We start from the raw sequence: 19,287 nt of genomic DNA, 5'->3' as shown, positions 1-19,287 counted from the left end.
AGTTGTAAATATTTATAATAAACTGACATTGAAATTCTATAATAGTAAAAAGCAAGAATGCAATTTTATGTGTTTTTATATGTTTGTTTGTTTGTTTCTTTTTTTTTATTAAGTTGTTTTCCAAAATTGTGATAAAAATTATGTAGTATGTATTATAAATGCAATATAAGTATAAAGTATATTGACGCCATATTTGGATAAATACTTAAGAGAATTACTTCCGAAACGGAAGTTAAATTATGAATTTTGAAGTTGATAAGTGTTAAATGTAAATATCAGTTTCTTTGAATAGACTAGACTGTAAACAAAAACGTAGGCATTCAATTTTATAATTTTTTTAAAAGTATGTTATTATTTCCTGTGATAAGTTTATTAAATTACTGTTTCAATTTCAAAGTGGTTACTTTTAAAAATGGAATTTTCTTTAAATATATAACTGTTTTAGTGCGATCAGTTGGATCATTATGCCGAAAAATACTTTTCAATTTTATTTAAAGAAAAGAATTGAAGTTTTGCCAATTACAAATACTTGCAATTGAAATTTACCAATTGTAATTGCTTGTAACTGTAATTAAGTATTAATAATTGCATGTAATTTTGAAAGTAAAAAAAAATCGGAATTACAAATAATTTCAATTGGGAATTCTTTAGTTACAATTATAAGCAATTGTAATTGACTAAACTTCAATTACAAGCATTGGGGATAATGATCACATAAAGTAATTCATTACATAGTTAATTGCAATTACTTGCAATGTGTAATTAAGAAATTTTTTTAATTCAATTACAATCAATTGTAATTGAAGGTTGGTCAATTACAAGTACTGGTAGTAATAAGTACAATGAGATGGAAGGAGAAGAGAAACAAAGGGAAGGAGGGCAAGGGCGAGCGAGCGAGCGAGCTAGCGAGCGAGCGAGCGAGCGAGCGAGCGAGCGAGCGAGCGAGCGAGCGAGCGAGCGAGCGAGCGAGCGAGCGAGCGATAGCGAGCGAGCGAGCGAGGGAGCGAGCGAGCGAGGGAGCGAGCGAGCGAGAGCGAGCGAGCGAGCGAGCGAGCGAGCGAGCGAGCGAGCGAGCGAGCGAGCGAGCGAGCGAGCGAGCGAGCGAGCGAGCGAGCGAGCGAGCGAGCGAGCGAGCGAGCGAGCGAGCGAGCGAGCGAGCGAGCGAGCGAGCGAGCGAGCGAGCGAGCGAGCGAGAGCGAGCGAGCGAGCGAGCGAGCGAGCGAGCGAGCGAGCGAGCGAGCGAGCGAGCGAGCGAGCGAGCGAGCGAGCGAGCGAGCGAGCGAGCGAGCGAGCGAGCGAGCGAGCGAGCGAGCGAGCGAGCGAGCGAGCGAGCGAGCGAGCGAGCGAGCGAGCAGCGAGCGAGAGAGAGAGCGAGCGAGCGAGCGAGCGAGCGAGCGAGGAGCGAGAGCGAGAGCGAGCGAGGAGCGAGCGAGCGAGCGAGCGAGCGAGCGAGCGAGAGCGAGCGAGCGAGCAGCGAGCGAGCGAGCGAGCAGCGAGCGAGCGAGCGAGCGAGCGAGCGAGCGAGCGAGCGAGAGCGAGCGAGCGAGCGAGCGAGCGAGCGAGCGAGCGAGCGAGCAGCGAGCGAGCGAGCGAGCGAGCGAGCGAGAGAGCGAGCGAGCGAGCGAGAGAGCGAGAGCGAGCGAGCTAGAGCGAGCGAGCGAGCGAGCGAGCGAGCGAGGAGCGAGCGAGCGAGCTAGCGAGGAGCGAGCGAGCGAGCAGCGATCGAGCGACTAGCGAGCGAGCGAGCGAGCGAGCGAGCGAGCGAGCGAGAGATATCTATCTATCTATCTATCTATCTATCTATCTATCTATCTATCTATCTATCTATCTATCTATCTATCTATCTATCTATCTATCTATCTATCTATATCTATCTACCGCAAAAGCTCTAATAAAGCTCCAAATCTTTTATGTTAATCTGAAGAAAATGTATTTTTCTTTTCAATATTTGATCTATGATCATTCAAGTCGGATATTATCTTGAAAAGTTTTCAGTCATGATTCGCTTTCATTCTCTGTTTGTAAGAAATAATGTCCAGACACCATTAACATAAGTAACTCCCTCTTCGTTGATGAGATCGTTGAGATCTGTTGAAAGGATCAGCCCTTCAAAGTAATTCTTTTAAGAAAGTTCCAAAAATATATGTATCTTTATTCAGGGTTTTCACAATCGCTTCATTCGATATGAATATATATTTAATACGGAAACTTATATATTTAATCAAGAATGTGGTAAATTCTCATATCTCCATTGCAATCCACAGATTCAATTTAATTTTATTAATAAATATTCAAAGAACTTTATTTATCATACAGCATACTCATTAAACGGCCCACAATAGACACTAATAGTAAATGACACATATTTTTATAAATAATTTAGTTTTCTATTTAATAACACTAATTAAATGAAAATAAACTACAGTTAAAACGAAAATGCAACTCACCAAAAAAAAAAAAGAATTATCAATAAACGTTAGAAATAAGTTTGATATAGCAGAAAAAATAATCTCAATAATGCAACAAAATCTTTTTTATATAATGCAACAGATTAAGAGGAGAAAAAAAAGAACAAAAAATAAGAACAAAAGTTTGAAAATCATGAATCATCATACAATGAAATACAAATAAAAATAAACAAAAAGTATGATTATGTGGATTTTTTCTTTGGTTTTATTTTTTGTAATGTTTTTTTTTTGTAAAAATAAATTACAAAATGTGGCAAACTCATTAAATATCTCATCACATAAACTGAGAATGCACATAAACAGCATACAACGAACGAACGACGTTGAACACAATACAACACAAAATGCACAATGCAGTATAATATTCATCAGATACAAGTATCTAAAGATCCAACGGGGCAATAGCGCGTTAAAGAAAATGTACGAAAAGACGTAAGAGTAAGAGGGAAATGCAACTTAACAGAAGGTAAGGAAATGATTAAAATAAGAAAAAGAAAAAAAAAAACGAATTTGTCATTCAGATATACTACTAAATATGTTCATACATTTTTTTTCAAAGAATAAATACAACATTTTTGGGTGAACAAATCGGGAAAAAATGATTTATCAAAACATGGGTTGCCAACTTTTGTTACAAGTGTGAAAAAAACTAAGGAATTTTGTTTGGCAAATGATTCAAAATTCCTTGTGAATATCTTTATAAATCTCTTTACTTAGAGAACAATTTTTTTCTGAAAGTAGTTTCTTTTTATATTGATCTATTCCAATTTGTGCCGAAGCTTTATCAAGGCCGAAGTTGAGACATGATACAGTTTTGTACTCAGTTCTGACTCAAGTGTCAAACAAAGATTTAAACTTTCTATACTATAGCTTCTAGTACCTTTTAAGGCAATCAATTTTGTTGAATCCCAGATTATTCCTCATACCTAATTTTTCTGAATGTTTAGCTCTAGTTAAGTTCTACCTTAGGTTTAGTTGAATTTTAGTTAAGTTCCAATTCAGCCACCTCCATTTTCCGTTCTAATTCCGCTCTGTTCTATTTCAGTTCTAGTTCAGTTCTAATTCAGTTCTAGTTCAGTTCTAGTTCAGTTCTAGTTCAGTTCTAGTTCAGTTCTAGTTCAGTTCTAGTTCAGTTCTAGTTCAGTTCTAGTTCAGTTCTAGTTCAGTTCTAGTTCAATTCTAGTTCAGTTCTAGTTCAGTTCTAGTTCAGTTCTAGTTCAGTTCTAGTTCAGTTCTAGTTCAGTTCTAGTTCAGTTCTAGTTCAGTTCTAGTTCAGTTCTAGTTCAGTTCTAGTTCAGTTCTAGTTCAGTTCTAGTTCTAGTTCAGTTCTAGTTCTAGTTCAGTTCTAGTTAAGTTCTATTTCAGTTATATTTCAGTTCTAGTTCAGTTCTAGTTCAGTTCTAGTTCAGTTCTAGTTCAGTTCTAGTTCAGTTCTAGTTCAGTTCCAGTTCAGTTCTAGTTCAGTTCTAGTTCAGTTCTAGTTCAGTTCTAGTTCAGTTCTAGTTCAGTTCTAGTTCAGTTCTAGTTCAGTTCTAGTTCAGTTCTAGTTCAGTTCTAGTGCAGTTCTAGTTCAGTTCTAGTTCAGTTCTAGTTCAGTTCTAGTTCAGTTCTAGTTCAGTTCTAGTTCAGTTCTAGTTCAGTTCTAGTTCAGTTCTAGTTCAGTTCTAGTTCAGTTCTAGTTCAGTTCTAGTTCAGTTCTAGTTCAGTTCTAGTTCAGTTCTAGTTCAGTTCTAGTTCAGTTCTAGTTCAGTTCTAGTTCAGTTCTAGTTCAGTTCTAGTTCAGTTCTAGTTAAGTTCTATTTCAGTTCTATTTCAGTTCTAGTTCTAGTTCAGTTCTAGTTCAGTTCTAGTTCAGTTCTAGTTCAGTTCTAGTTCAGTTCTAGTTCAGTTCTAGTTCATTTCTAGTTCAGTTCTAGTTTCAGTAGTTCTAGTTCTAGTTCTAGTCAGTTCTAGTTCAGTTCTAGTTTCAGTCTATTCTAGTTCAGTTCTAGTTCAGTTTCTAGTATTCAGTTCTAGTTAAGTTTCTAGTTAGTTCTAGTTCAGTCTAGTTCAGTTCTAGTTCAGTTCTAGTTCAGTTCTAGTTCAGTTCTAGTTCAGTTCTAGTTCAGTTCTAGTTCAGTTCTAGTTCAGTTTTAGTTCAGTTCTAGTTCAGTTCTAGTTCAGTTCTAGTTCAGTTCTAGTTCAGTTCTAGTTCAGTTCTAGTTCACCAGCCCAACATTTCAATGCTGAACCGGATTTTCCAGGTTTTATGCCTGACAATTTAATTTTTTCTCAGGATTGATCGTACTTCTTTAAGAAAAAATTAAGTAAATGATTTACTTTAAAAAATTTCATGTTTTAATATATTTAACTCCATTAGACATATTGTTAATCCAGTTTTTAGAAATATACTTTCAAATTAAGAAAAAACAAACAATTGTTCACACATCTCGTCACACATGTTCATGCGTTTTTGTTGTTATTGCTCTAGCCACTGTCGTATGTTACAATTAAACACAATTATCACTGAAGCAAAATAAAAACCAATAAATTTAAAATTTTTTTTTGCAACCAAGATAAAGAGACCAAAAAAAATAAATAAATTAAAAAAGAAACATGATTTTTTGGGGCCATGTAATGGCAGACAAAATAAACAGACTAACAGACGACAAATATGAAAATTTTACAACAACTCAAAGAAGACATTTAAACATGTGTTTGACAGAGAGACAACAGAGTTTCAGTTTTCAAAAAAAAAAAAAAAGGATCTTGACAAAAGAAAATTTTTAATGAAAATTATGTTTTACGTGGAAAAACTCCTTTTTCTGGTAGAGACAGCAATAAAATCAAGAAAACGTTGCTGGGGTGACAATATAATTTCAAGTAAAAAAAAAAAATCACGATCACAAAATACCATCACCTAAGGTGGGGGGTAGTTGGCAATGTAGCAAACAGTTTATAGCGCAGACAAAATCTACACACGCACATTCACTCTCTATATAGGTACGGAGAGAAAAAAATTAATTTAAAAGTTGCTGATGATCATCATGTTAGAGAAGTGGCAAACATATTTTTACACACACTTACACTCTAAACCACAACAAAAACATTAATGACTAAATGGGTGTTAGATTTAGTGTTACGCAGCATGAATTTTTTGCTTTTTTTTGTTTGTTTCTTATATACAGTGAGTCAGAAAAGTTGTTATTCATGTTTTCAAAATGATCTGCATAAAGTTTTTAATACATTTAGATGTCGTTTCAATGCCTGTTGTTTTGCTATGTAATTTATATATGACTTTTTGCAAGAATATTGTAATTTTAATCTTAATTTCGGAATGTATAGGAGACATATGGAAGCTCCGAATGTTATTGTTAGTCTGGGGGAACTTTCGATTATAACATGGAAGTTCTCTGCAGTAGAAATTATCGAAACAAATTTAAGAATTGATTCCAAATTTCGTCTATTCTCTTTACAATAATGTTTATTGGCTGATCTGATGTAGCTGTATCATCTTAGACGTTATAAAATTTCAGTTATAAAATTTCATTAAAGGGCTACCAGATGTACCGTGTTTACAATACTACTGAAAATGCTCGACATGAAAACCTTCAAAACTGAACGATCAGCAGCATTATCGTTGAAAAACTTTGTACTTCTTTTAATCAAGGTGCTTAGTACCATTTTTGAAGCTAAGTACCTTGTCCTCCTACGATCTTAAAAATGATCATCAGATTTCAAATTAGTTAGTTCTCCGTAGTTGCAACCGCAGGTCTTAGACGTTCAGTTACATTAAAAACAAGTTTGTAAACAACATGAAGAGCAGGAAGTTTTGTTATTTTAGAAAGTCTAATCCGAAAGCTTCTTTACAAATAGATCTTGATCGAACTGTTGCAGATGCAGTTATTAGATGATCATATACAAAGAAAAACAAATTCATAAACATCTTCAAGATCCGGAAATTTTTGATCTGTTTCAGAGAGCCTATTCCGTAAGAGTTGCTTTTTGAGAGCGAAAAGTTTGCAATTATCGAAGAGCAGTTGGAATTAGTAATGTATCAGACACAGAGCCAATGAAATTCGTAATCTAGAACATTCGGAAATAGCAGTCTATTCATGAAGCTTTCAACGTTATAGTATAAACGAAGCGAAATGTAAAGAAACGGATGTCGAAATCAACGAGAAGTATTTAATGATCAAATAGCGTGGATCTATAATGCAAATGTTCTTAGATGATCATATACAAAGAAAACAAAATTCATAACAACTTCGAAATCCAGAAGTTTTTGATCTTTTTCAGAGAGCCTATTCCGTAAGAGTTGCTTCTTCAGAGCGAGGAGTTTGCGATTTTCCAAGAGCAGTTGGAATTAGTAATGTATCGGACACATAGACAGTGAGATTCGTAATCTTGAATATTCGGGAATTGCAGTCCATTCATAAAGCTTTCAATGTAATAGTATAAACGAAGCTAAACGTATGTCCAAATCCACGGGAGATATTTAATGATCAAATAGCGTGGATCTATAATGCAAATGGCTCTCGATCGAACTGTCGCAGCTGCAGTTCTTAGATAGTCATATACAAGGAAAAACAATTTCATAAACAACTTCGAGATCCAGAAGTTTTTGCTCTGTAAGAGTGGCATCTTCAGAATGAGGAGTTTTCGATTATCCAAGAGCAGTTGAAATTAGTAATGTATCGGACACAGAGCCGATAAAATTCGTAATCTAAAACATTCAGGAATTGCAGTCCATTTTGATCTCTTTCAGAAATCCTATCCTTAAGAGTTGCTTCTTCAGAGCGAGGATTTTACGATTATCCAAGGGCAGTAGGAATTAGTAATGTATCAGACACAGAGGCAATCATATTCATAATCGAGAGCATTCGAGAATTGTAATACAATCATGAAGCTATATCTATAATGCAAATTATCACATGAAGTGAGCAAAGCATTAAAACTAGTATCAGAACGATATCGTTAATAGCCTGTGGAATCATTGGTAGAGGTTTAAGACGCTCATTAACCAATATCTAATTAACATACTCTGTACTTAATCGAGTTAAAATTCGGTTCACAGAGGGAAGTGAATAAAAGTTCAGAATAAGGAGATAATAAACTTTCACATCCAATAGTATTTGGACCCCAATGGGTATTAAATCAAAACTTAGTTGAATTGTCGTTCTAAAAACACTTAGAGATTAATACGAAATATTGAAAAATTTTTTAGTATGGGTATTAAGAATGTCGCTAAGTCATGATATCTGTACAAGAACATACTTCCAAATCCACTTTATTTCAATTCATTTGTTTGTTATTTACAATGAATATCGAAGATTTTATAATTAACTAATCATATTAAACCGATTGGTATGTTTCTGAAAACGATATATTTTAACTTATGTGACTCACTGTACTATTATCACAGTATGGATGAATAATAAAGCCTGCCTAATGACGTTGACAACAGCATCATCATCATCATCATCATTGTGACTATGTATGATGACGATGATGACTTCGCATGCGGTCGCCTTATATTGGAAAAAAAGACTATTTAGTTTAAATTTTATTTTATATTTTATATACTATTAAGCTAATATTTTATATGTTTGCTTACATTTACAAAAAAATTGTCATTTTAAATTAAAAAAAATTGTCAAACAACTTTTTTAGCGCGTTTTTTTTTTCTACTTCTTCTGTCGCTTGTCAAACAAAGTGCGTTTTAGTGAAAGTGGTTCAAGTGGGGAATATTTTTTTGCAATATTAATTGAATAATAAAACTAAGACAAGGTAGATTTTTTAAAAAAATACATATTTTACTATGTTTTTTTAAAACGTTGCAAAACTATTAATTGAGGTAATAAATTGTAAGAGTATAAATAGAGTTTTTTTCTAGTTATTGACAGGGTAATAATTTAAAACAAATTAAAAAAAAAATACTGCAAGTTAAATTATTCAAAATTTCGAAAAAATATGAGATTTTTTTATAAAGTTTCTATTGGCTTGTGTTGTTTTAAAGTTGTTATGGTTTAGTTTATTCCTTTTTGGAGATTTATTTTTGGTCTTTGCGTGGGTTTAATTAAAATTTTAAACAGTTTCTGTTTGTTTTATTTAGAACAATTTAAACGTGCGTAACCACCTATCGGTAGTGGTCTGTTTACAAAATATGTGATTTGTTTATGGAAATTTTTTATAGAATTTGAATTTTGTGAAAATTTTAGTATCGTTTAAAAGTTTTTTAAAAAAAGTAGGTTTATAGCGTTTTTCTGGTTATTGTTAAATTTTTTTTTATTTATTAATCGTGTCTTTTATATGATGACTAGCTAGGGTTGGTTATCTATAATATGACATTTAATTATCAATATCTAATTTGGTATCAGAAGAGATATTAATTGCTCTTTCTAAGTTTAGTTTTCCTAGAATAAATTTCACTATACGATGATAAAAATCGGAATACCTAGCAGCTGCAATCCTGGGATTCAAGAAGTGCAAAAATATGATTATTTAATGAGAGCTTTAACCTTTTCAACTTTGCCGGTTGTGTAAGTAGACATCACTGTACCCCAAGGCGAGCTATTAATAATAATTTCGAAAGAAGATAGAAGTTTTACATCACTGTAGATCAAAGCAAGTTATTAATTATAATTTCGAAAGAAGATAGAAGTTCTGAGTAGTTATGTTTGATCCATTCCGTTTATTTGTCAAACTGTTGCAGCTTCAGTTCTTAAATTCTCAGAAACAAGAGAGCCAATTCAGAAGCAACTTCAAAGGCCGACAATTTTGTTCCGTTTCAAAGAGCTTCAAAGCATTAGTAAGAACGATTAGGTTGATCAGTCTTAATCAAGAGAAATTGATGTCTCTTTAAGTGATAGAATTGGACAAAAATTCTTAGCATTTCTCTCTTCTGATATGAGTTTTTATGTTCGTACCACTTCTTCTTAGTATCACAATGGTCTCAGAGTTGATTTGTTGAATAATTTTCTTCAAATCGCAGATGAATCTCACGAATTGCGAGTCTGTGGAACCCTTTACGTAACGCCATCTATCAAATACTAGATAGCTTTCATGACAATTTGATCTTTGATCGGGAATAACCTAAAACTCAATATTCCAAAGTAGCTCCATTAAAAAATAAATGTTTCCATAGAAATTGTTTTCTTTAGAGAAGAGCTTTTCAAGTCCACTTTAAGAAAATTATATCATCACTTTATAGGTTATCATAAAGACAAGCTTGATCGACAACAATTTTTACTTATTCAACTTTAATATCAGGACTGGAAAATTCGGAACTTTTTTCCTTTTAGACTAATCCATAGAATTGTTAAAAAGTACTCATTTGCAAAAAGTTAATATCAGGTTTGGAAAATTCAGTACTACACTAATTTTGTATGTACTTTTTTTACTTTGAAAAGTACTGCAGCACTCTCATGACAATGTCAATAAGCTAGTTCTAGACTAGTCAACAGAAAAGTCCATAGTCAATTGACTAGCCAACAGTCAACAACCTAGTCCATAAACAAATCAAAAGACTAGTCCTCATACAAGTCGACAGACCAATATTTGTCAATGGGATAGTCTATAGACTAGTTAAGAGATTGTTCATAAACTAGTCAACAGAATAGTCCATATACTAGACTACTAGACAATGGACTAGTTTATATAATCAATAGAATAGCTACTAGATTAGGCCATAGATTAGCCTACAGACTAGTATAGTCCACAAACAAGTCCACATAAAAGTCCATAGAATAGTCAATAGACTAATCAATAGACTAGTCAATTGACTAGTACATAGATTTGTCAATTGACTATTCAATATCCTACTCAATTGATTAGTCCATAAATTTGTCAACAGATAAGTACCTAAACACACTTCTTTCGAGTACCATTCAAAATTTCAATTTTCCATGCCTGGTTAGTACAATTTGTTTTCCATGAAGTTTTTTAAATGTCAATTCTGGACAGCTGACTTCTATCTCTTTTTACAGGATAAATTAAAGCTTTATTTCTTGCAAAAGCTTTTTCTATATCTCTTTTTTGCTTTTTTTTTGCAGCTAAATTCCAATAACAACTTGTTGCATACTTTAATTTCAAATACAAAACAACAACAACAAAATGAGAATAATAAAAAAATATAAATAGGAATGAGTTAATAGATAAAAACACTCAATAATTTAGAAATAAAAACAAAACGCATAGAATTGCATTTTGTGTTTTTTTTTTTGTGATTTAACACAGATTTGCCTTTTTACATACAATAATTTGTTTTCTACCACCAGCAAATTAAAAAAAAATATAACGAGCACACAAAAAAACTAGACAAAGCGGTAAAACATACAGCAAGCAAAAGCAGCTGCAAATACACGCAGACGAAGAAGAGGAGGAAGAAAAACACAAGAACGGCGAGGAAGTAGCGCAACCAAAAAAAAAACACATTTTTATTCCCTTTTTTGGGTGTTGGACTCGTATAACATACCGCGCACACAATAAAATAACTCAACAGCAACAACAAAAACATTGAAATATATTTGCAAATAAATGACCGACCGGCAATAATAAGAGCAAATGAGATAAATTGCTGCAAAAAAATTGAGTAAACACCATATAGTTGTACTACTTACTCTCTCGGCAAAGAGCTAAAAAGTAGAATATCAAACAAACCAAAAAGAAAAAAAAAAGAACTGCAAAAAATAGAAATAAAAGAAAAACCACACTTTTTTTTTGCTTTTACTTTGTGCTATCACTTTTTTTGTTGCTGTATTTTTCTTTTTTTCTAATTTTGCTGTGATTTTGTAACTTTGGCAAATGCAAAAAAAAAAACCAAAAAGATTAATAATTTTAACCAAACTTCTTAAATATCAAACCAAAACACTGTTTTCTAATTGTTTAAAAAACAAAAATAATGCAAAATATAACACTTTATTTATATTTACTTAAATTAACTACAATTTTACTACAACTCCCTTTATTTTCTAAATGACAAAAAGGGAGTGAAATCTGTTGCACCACTCACTCACTTTTTTCTTTAGGTTTTGATTTTGCAATTATTATTTTTACTATTGGTTTTTTGTTGTATTTTTTTGGCTATTTTGTAAATAACGCACGTTTTTAGTTGATGATATTTATTTTTATTGAAACACTTTGTTACAAAAAACTAATAATAATAGAAGAATTAATAATTGTGGAGAAGTTTTAAAAAAATTTCAACCGAGAACGAATGAAGAATTGAAAAATTAAAAAACACCGCACTCGTTGAACGTCAAACAACAACTAAAAATGGTGGAGCACAATGATGCTAAGTGAGAGATTTCCCTGTCTAACCAAATCTAGCGATTTTTGAAATTTGTTTAGCGGTTATAAAAAGTCATTGTTGAATGAAAACAAATATTACATGAATTATCTGAATTAATTATTTCGGTACTTTCTCTATTTTCCTTTGCAGTGTTTTATGTCATATCATCGAAAAAATGTAATATATAAACATATAAGTAATTATAGGTAAAATCAACTTAATTTAATTAAATAAGTAATTTATTTGCATTTTTTTTTAAAAGGAATGATCAGATGATCGCTAAACTTCGACACAAATTTAATGATTTTAAGACACATTTGGCAGCGATTTTTATTTAACAAAAGTAAACCACACTGATTTTAAAAACAGCTGATAATATTTTTGGTTGTTGGCAGCTTCACACCATGATTCTATAGTTGAAACAAAACGTCGACTTTTCGACTTTTTGTATTATTGAAAATTCATATTTTTTTTCAATTTTTTGCGACTTGTGAAAAATGTTTTGTGTTTCCTGAAAAGTCGACTTTTCGACTTTGTTAGGACAAAAAAGTCGGCTTCGAATTTTATAACTGAACTAGAACTGAACTAAAACGAAACTAGAACTGAACTAGAACTGAACTAGAACTGAACTAGAACTGACTAGAACTGAACTAGAACTGAACTAGAACTGAACTAGAACTGAACTAGAACTGAACTAGAACTGAACTAGAACTGAACTAGAACTGAACTAGAACTGAACTAGAACTGAACTAGAACTGAACTAGAACTGAACTAGAACTGAACTAGAACTGAACTAGAACTGAACTAGAACTGAACTAGAACTGAACTAGAACTGAACTAGAACTGAACTAGAACTGAACTAGAACTGAACTAGAAACTGAACTAGAACTGAACTAGAACTGAACTGAACTAGAAGTGAACTAGAACTGAACTGAACTAGAACTGAACTAGAACTGAACTAAAACTGAACTAGAACTGAACTAGAACTGAACTAGAACTGAACTAGAACTGAACTAGAACTGAACTAGAACTGAACTAGAACTGAACTAGAACTGAACTAGAACTGAACTAGAACTAAACTAGAACTGAACTAGAACTGAACTAGAACTGAACTAGAACTGAACTAGAACTGAACCATTTTAAAAAATCGATTTTTTTCGACCTTTTGATCTTTTACGACTTTTTCTAATGTTTTGTTTTATTCGCAAAATCTATTTTTCGATTTTTTTATTTATCGACTTTGTTGCAAGAAAAAAGTAGACTTCGACATTTTCCGACAAAAAGTCCATTCTTCGATATTTTAATGTCGAGAAATCTACTTTTTTAAATTGCAAAAGGTCAACCGATCCTGATAGGTAGGTAGGTTGATAGGAGGATGTATACTACATTAAATCCGAAGAAATATACCACTATCGGGCCTGTTGTGCGCTCCTTATCATGAAAAAAAAGGAACTGAAAGAATTATTTTTCAGTGTTCAGAAACTCAGTTTCCTGAACGTAATTCCTAAGAATCTTCCAATCAGTGTTAGTCAGGAATGTTATTTCCGGAATAACATCACTTCCAAGATACTTGGATCTAACTTCGACGAATGCCTGGCAGTGACAAAGAAAGTGCTCCAGAGTTACACTGTCCTCTCCACATGCTCTACATTCGTCTGAATCCGCACGTCCAATTTTGCAGAGATGTGCTCGTAGTCCTGTGTGTCCACTCAGAATACGTACCATCATACTAACTTCAGACTTGTTCATTTTGAGGAGATTTTTCGTCTTGCTCTCATCAGGGTCACCCCATAGGATCTTCGTGGTTCTACCCACTGTTTCATTATTCCAAGAGGCCTTATGGGATTCTCTCACCCATATTTTTAGTTCAGCTTTTGTTGCGTCGGATGGTTTTGCGTATGTCAGGTTAACTGCCTCGAGCTCCCTTCCTTTGAAAGCTATTACATTCGCCCTTTCGTTACCGACTACTCCCGAGTGGGCTGGTACCCATATGATTTGAACCTTACCTCTGGGAGAATATTCAGTTAAAGCTTTCTTACAATCCAATACGGTTTTAGATTTAGTTCTATCGCCTGATATCGCCCTAATTGCATTCTGGCTGTCGGTAAATATATTAAGCGCTGTGGGCGCCATATTTATTCTAATCCAATTTACGCATTCCGTTATTGCTCGTACTTCTGCCTGGAAGCTCGTGTTATGATTTGGTAAACGGTGGTATATTTCTGTTTCTGGGTCTTCAATATAGAAACCCAGCCCCACTTTCTCCCCCAGTTTAGAGCCATCCGTGTCACAACGGATTCCTACTGGTATTTGCTCTAACGTTCCGCTTGACCAAGACATTCTATCTGGGATCAGCGTTTCAAAGTTTCCGACATATTCTGTGTCTGGTATACGATCAGGCACGTCCGATGATTGTGTATAACCTTCCAAAGTGTCCAGTATACATTGACGACGTGTCCTATAACCGCTTTTGCCCAGTTCGCCTAAAGTAAAGAGCCGTTCGGCTGTAGGCGCAGCCTCATATATTAAATATGTTTCAATGGATGGAATATCTAGCAACGTTTCCAAAGCCTTGGTTGAAGTAGTACACATGGCACCACTTATACCCAAGCAGCATATACGCTGAACTCCCTGTAGTAGTTTGATATTGCACTTTTTGTCTAAAGCAGACCACCAGATTATTGAAGTATAAGCTAGAATTGGTCTAATTACACTTTTATAAAGCCAATTTGTCATAGTAGGACTAAGACCCCATTTCATGCCTATAGTTCTCCTACATATCGCCCAGCACCGATGTGCCTTCTTGTTGATCCTATCCTCTATGTGGTGTCTTCATTTTAATTTCCGGTCGAGGATTACACCTAAGTACTTAACTTTGTCTGTCACTGGTATCCGTTTATGTTAAATTACATAGTTGAACTTCTATTTTAAAGCAAATTATAACTGTTTTGGGGACCCGTTTCTAGGGAGGTTTAATGAAATCGTAAACAGATATAGCCGTTATCATTGTAATAAGAAAATAAGTGGTGAAAACTAAAAATCATGTTGAAATAAAAATAATGTTGAAGTTAAAAATTTATGGTGTAATGAGAAAAATTCACCACCAATTTAGTTGAAAAATGTTTTCATGCCATTGAAGAAAATTTTTAATCCTAAAAGTTTGCTATGCGTTTTTTGTCTTTACCTCTGGGTTTTCTTCAATCCTAAAAGTATGTTGTTTGTGGTATCTATTGTTATACACTTTATATTTGAGATTTAAATTGCCAACAACCATTTAACCGTTACTATTTTCAAATCGATTATTTAATATCTAAGAATTGTTTGTTGGGAATTTGTTAATGATATGAAAGATATTAATGAAAAATAGCAAATAATTACTGCAAAATCGGGTATTTTGCGAATATTTACCGAATAACAAAAAATTATTAAGAAGTACGAGCGAGACATATAAAAAAGTCTTTATGTTCTTTTAATTTGATTTTATTCCATTACAAGTTCAATTTCATTTCATTGCAATAGATCTTCAATCATAATACATATTTCCCATTTGCATGAATGAATGAAAATTCTTAATGAATTTTCCATAAGATTCTCTTGACCTCCATTAAAGAGATCATAATCATTTCACTCATTCGTAAAATGAAAAAGAAAAAAACATTACATACATCTGTAGCTCTTTTAGCGCCTTTTCAAAGAGGAATAATATAACAGATTTCAAATTAGTTTTTCCAATACTTAGTTTTAGTATAAAAGTGAGACGTTGAACCACATAAGGCAGCAGTTACAGTTTCAATTAAGAACTTTGTAAATTAAAACTTGTTAATTTTTTAGCAAATTGTTATTGTTTTGAGAAATTCATTATGGCAAAGTTACAAGTGAGTAGTTTTTGTATTTAGGTGATGAAAATAAAAGAAAGTTGTTAATCTTTAATTTTAAATGTATTTCGCAGTTTTCCACCACATTTCTTTTCATTGTAATGATGAGTCTTTTGTATCGGAGTATGGCAGGACCTGTTGAATTGGTAAAGTTATAAATTGTTGAATTGGTAATAAAATTAGCTTTAACTAAAGCTTTTTTCACTAAATTAATGAAAAAAGCTTTTTTCGTTCAAAGAATAGCAAGCTTTTGCAATAGCAAAAAAACAATTAAAAAGCTTGATTTCCTAAAACATTATAAGCTTTATTCACTGAAATAGTGAAAACCACATTTCCATTAAAAAGGGTTTTGGATATACATAGTGCAGGTATCACAAAGGGACCAACAGGACCCAAGTGTGCATCTTTGCAGCCTGAATACCTAACCTAACCATACATAGTGCAAAAATAAAGCTTTTTAACTAAAAAAGCTTTTTCCACCAAAACAATAATAAAAGTATTTTTCATTGCAATTCTAAAAGCTTTTGTTTTAAAAATTAAAAATTCAATATACAAAAAAAAAACTGTTTTCAAAATAATAAACTAATTTTAGTTAAAAAAGCTTTTTAACTACAATAAAAAAGTTTTTTTTTACTAAAGAGTAAAACTACTTTTACATAATAATGGAAAAGCTTGTTTTAGCTTAATGTCAACGCTTTTTCATTGAATAACTTCTTATTTTCCACACAAAGCTTTTGCAATAGAAAAATTTTATTACGTAACAGTAAAAAAGCTCGTTTTACTAAATAGCCTTTTCACTAAAACATAAAAGCTTTATACACTGAAATATTGAAAACCATTTCTTTTATTAAAACTAAAAAAGGAAAAAGCTTTTTTACTAATATAAAAAAAGTTTTTTTTTCTCACCGATACAATAAAAACCCATGCTTCTGTAAAGCAGTACAAAAGCTTTTTCCTTTAAAATTATAAAAGCTTTTGCAAATATAGTCTGATACATAGACTAGCTATAGTCTGATCTATAGACTAGTTTATAGCCTGATCTATAGATAAGTCTATAGTCTGATCTATAGATAAGTCTATAGTCTGATCTAAAGACTAGTCTAAAGTCTGATCTATAGACTAGTCTTTAGTCTGATCTATAGAATAGTCTATAGTCTGATCTATAGAATAGTCTAAAGCCTGATCTATAGACTAGTCTATAGTCTGATATATAGACTATTTTATAGTCTGATCTATAGACTAGTCTGCAGGCTGGCCTATAGTCTGATCTAGTCTATAGTCTGTTCTATAAACTAGTTTATAGTCTAGACTAGTCTATAGTCTGATCTATAGACTAGTCTATAGTCTGATCTATAGACTAGTCTATAGTCTGATCTATAGATAAGTCCAAAGTCTGATATATAGACTAGTCTATAGTCTGATCTATAGACTAGTCTACAGTCTGATCTATAGAATAATCTATAGTCTGATCTATAGAATAGTCTAAAGTCTGATCTATAGACTAGTCTATAGTCTGATATATAGACTAGTTTATAGTCTGATCTATAGACTAGTCTGCAGGCTGGCCTATAGTCTGATCTAGTTTATAGTCTGTTCTATAAACTAGTTTATAGTCTAGACTAGACTAGACTATAGACTAGTGATCTATAGACTAGTCTATAGTCTGATCTATAGACTAGTCTATAGTTTGATCTATAGACTAGTCTATAGTCTGATCTATAGACTAGTCTATAGTCTGATCTATAGACTAGTCTATAGTCTGATCTATAGACTAGTCTATAGTCTGATCTATAGACTAGTCTATAGTCTGATCTATAGACTAGTCTATAGTCTGATCTATAGACTAGTCTATAGTCTAATCTACAGACTAGTCTATATTCTGATACACTAGTCTATAGTCTGATCTATAGACTAGTTTATAGTCTGATCTATAGACTAGTTTAAAGTCTGATCTATAGACTAGTCTATAGTCTGATCTATAGACTAGTCTATAGTCTGATCCATAGACTAGTCTATAGTCTGATCCATAGACTAGTCTATAGTCTGATCTATAGACTAGTCTATAGTCTGATCTATAGACTAGTCAATAGTCTGATCTATAGACTAGTCTATAGTCTGATCTATAGATAAGTCTATAGTCTGATCTATAGACAAGTCTTTAGTCTGATCTATAGACAAGTCTTTAGTCTGATCTATAGACTAGTATATAGTCTGATCTATAGACTAGTATATAGTCTGATCTATAGACTAGTTTATAGTCTGATCTATAGACTAGTCTGCAGACTGGCCTATAGTCTGGTCTAGTCTATAGTCTGTTCTATAAACTAGTTTATAGTCTAAACTAGTCTATAGTCTGATCTATAGACTAGTCTATAGTCTGATCTACAGACTAGTCTATAGTCTGATCTAAAGACTAGTCTATAGTCTGATCTACAGACTAGTCTATAATCTGATCTACAGACTAGTCTATAGTCTGATCTATAGACTAGTCTATAGTCTGATCTATAGGCTATTCTATAGCCTGGTCTATAGACTAGTCTATAGTCCGATGTATAGACTAGTTTATGGTCTGATCTATAGACTAGTTTATAGTGTAAGATATAGACTGGTCTATCCGGCTTTATACTTCTCTACAATTCAGACTATAGACTATTCTCCAGAACAGATTACAGACTAGTCGATTAATCGGACTATATATTAGTCTGTATATTCGAGTATATAACACATTATGAATTATGCCATAGAGTTCTCTATAAATCAGAGTATGTAATAGTCTACAGATGGACTTGTCTAAAGTTCAGACTATAGAATAATCAATTTTATAAATTTTTAACAGGAAAAATCTTCTGATGATGACTTAAGCACCTCGGAAACTTTTGGTTATGGCTATTATCAACCTGGTTTATATTCTTCACCCGTAGTGGCGGCCAGAGTTCCTTTGGCAACGACTGCAGCTATTGCCACGCCCTTGACCACTACCACAACCCTCACTTCAGCTTCTAATGGTTATGCTCGTTCCGGTTATGGCTATGGCAGTGGTTATAAATACGGTAGTGGTTATGATTACGGTAAACGTTGGGGTTATGGTGGTGGCAGTGCTGTTAATGAATTTTATCGCCGTCATCCCGTCTATGTTGCTTGGGGCTGAAAAAATTGCAATTGGAAAAGTAAACAAAAACGAATTTGAATGAAACAACAAAGAAAAAGTGCCATCCATGTTTATAGAAAATCACACAAATATTTGTTTAACTGCCTTTTAATTAACACAATAAAAAAATAATATAATCGCTTAAAATCGACATTATTTATTAGTTAGAAATTTTATTGTAGTCCAATGAATCACTTAAGCACTTCAGTTTTTTCTTATCACTGCAGTATTAGGTATTTCTTGGACAAAGACACGTAAGTGCTTATTAAGCGATGGATACGCGTGCAATGTGTGTTCAGCCATTTCATTGTATTTATTCACGTGTTTAGCTTTAATGGCTGCAAATATGGTGGCAAAATTTTATAGTCGATAAGCAATTGAATTTCAACAGGTGGATATAGATTGATGACTTGATAAATTTGATTTATTAAATTTATTTTAGAGTCTAAATATGAAAGAATGTAAACTATTAATTTGAGTTTTTCATTTCGATTTCAAAAAGATTTTTGCAGTCTGAGTCTTCAA

At 33.0% G+C, this 19,287-nt stretch overlaps 2 protein-coding genes across 3 annotated transcripts in view; one reads left to right on the top strand and one right to left on the bottom strand.

Moving 5' to 3' along the window:
- LOC119605240 (coronin-1C-A) overlaps window positions 1-11,718 on the bottom strand; it is a 51,333-nt gene extending 39,615 nt beyond the window's left edge. For both annotated transcript variants that reach the window (XM_037958222.1, XM_037958223.1), the window contains exon 1: window positions 11,465-11,718. The gene's annotated coding sequence lies outside the window, so the exon portion shown is untranslated. The remainder of the gene's footprint in view (window positions 1-11,464) is intronic.
- Window positions 11,719-15,491: 3,773 nt separating this feature from the next.
- On the top strand, window positions 15,492-18,883 carry LOC119605246. Its single transcript, XM_037958230.1, has 3 exons — window positions 15,492-15,614; window positions 15,689-15,760; window positions 18,451-18,883. The coding sequence occupies exons 1-3, from the start codon at window positions 15,600-15,602 to the stop codon at window positions 18,760-18,762; spliced, it is 399 nt and encodes a 132-aa protein (XP_037814158.1). The 5' UTR covers window positions 15,492-15,599; the 3' UTR covers window positions 18,763-18,883.
- The last annotated feature ends 404 nt before the right edge of the window (window positions 18,884-19,287 follow it).

The sequence above is a fragment of the Lucilia sericata genome, unplaced genomic scaffold, assembly GCF_015586225.1.
Source record: "Lucilia sericata isolate MDLA Ls3-8-SP2 unplaced genomic scaffold, ASM1558622v1 Contig000467F_arrow, whole genome shotgun sequence".
Taxonomy (NCBI): domain Eukaryota; kingdom Metazoa; phylum Arthropoda; class Insecta; order Diptera; family Calliphoridae; genus Lucilia; species Lucilia sericata.
The sequence above is the reverse complement of the archived record's forward strand: the minus strand, read 5'-3'. Positions and strand labels throughout refer to the sequence as shown.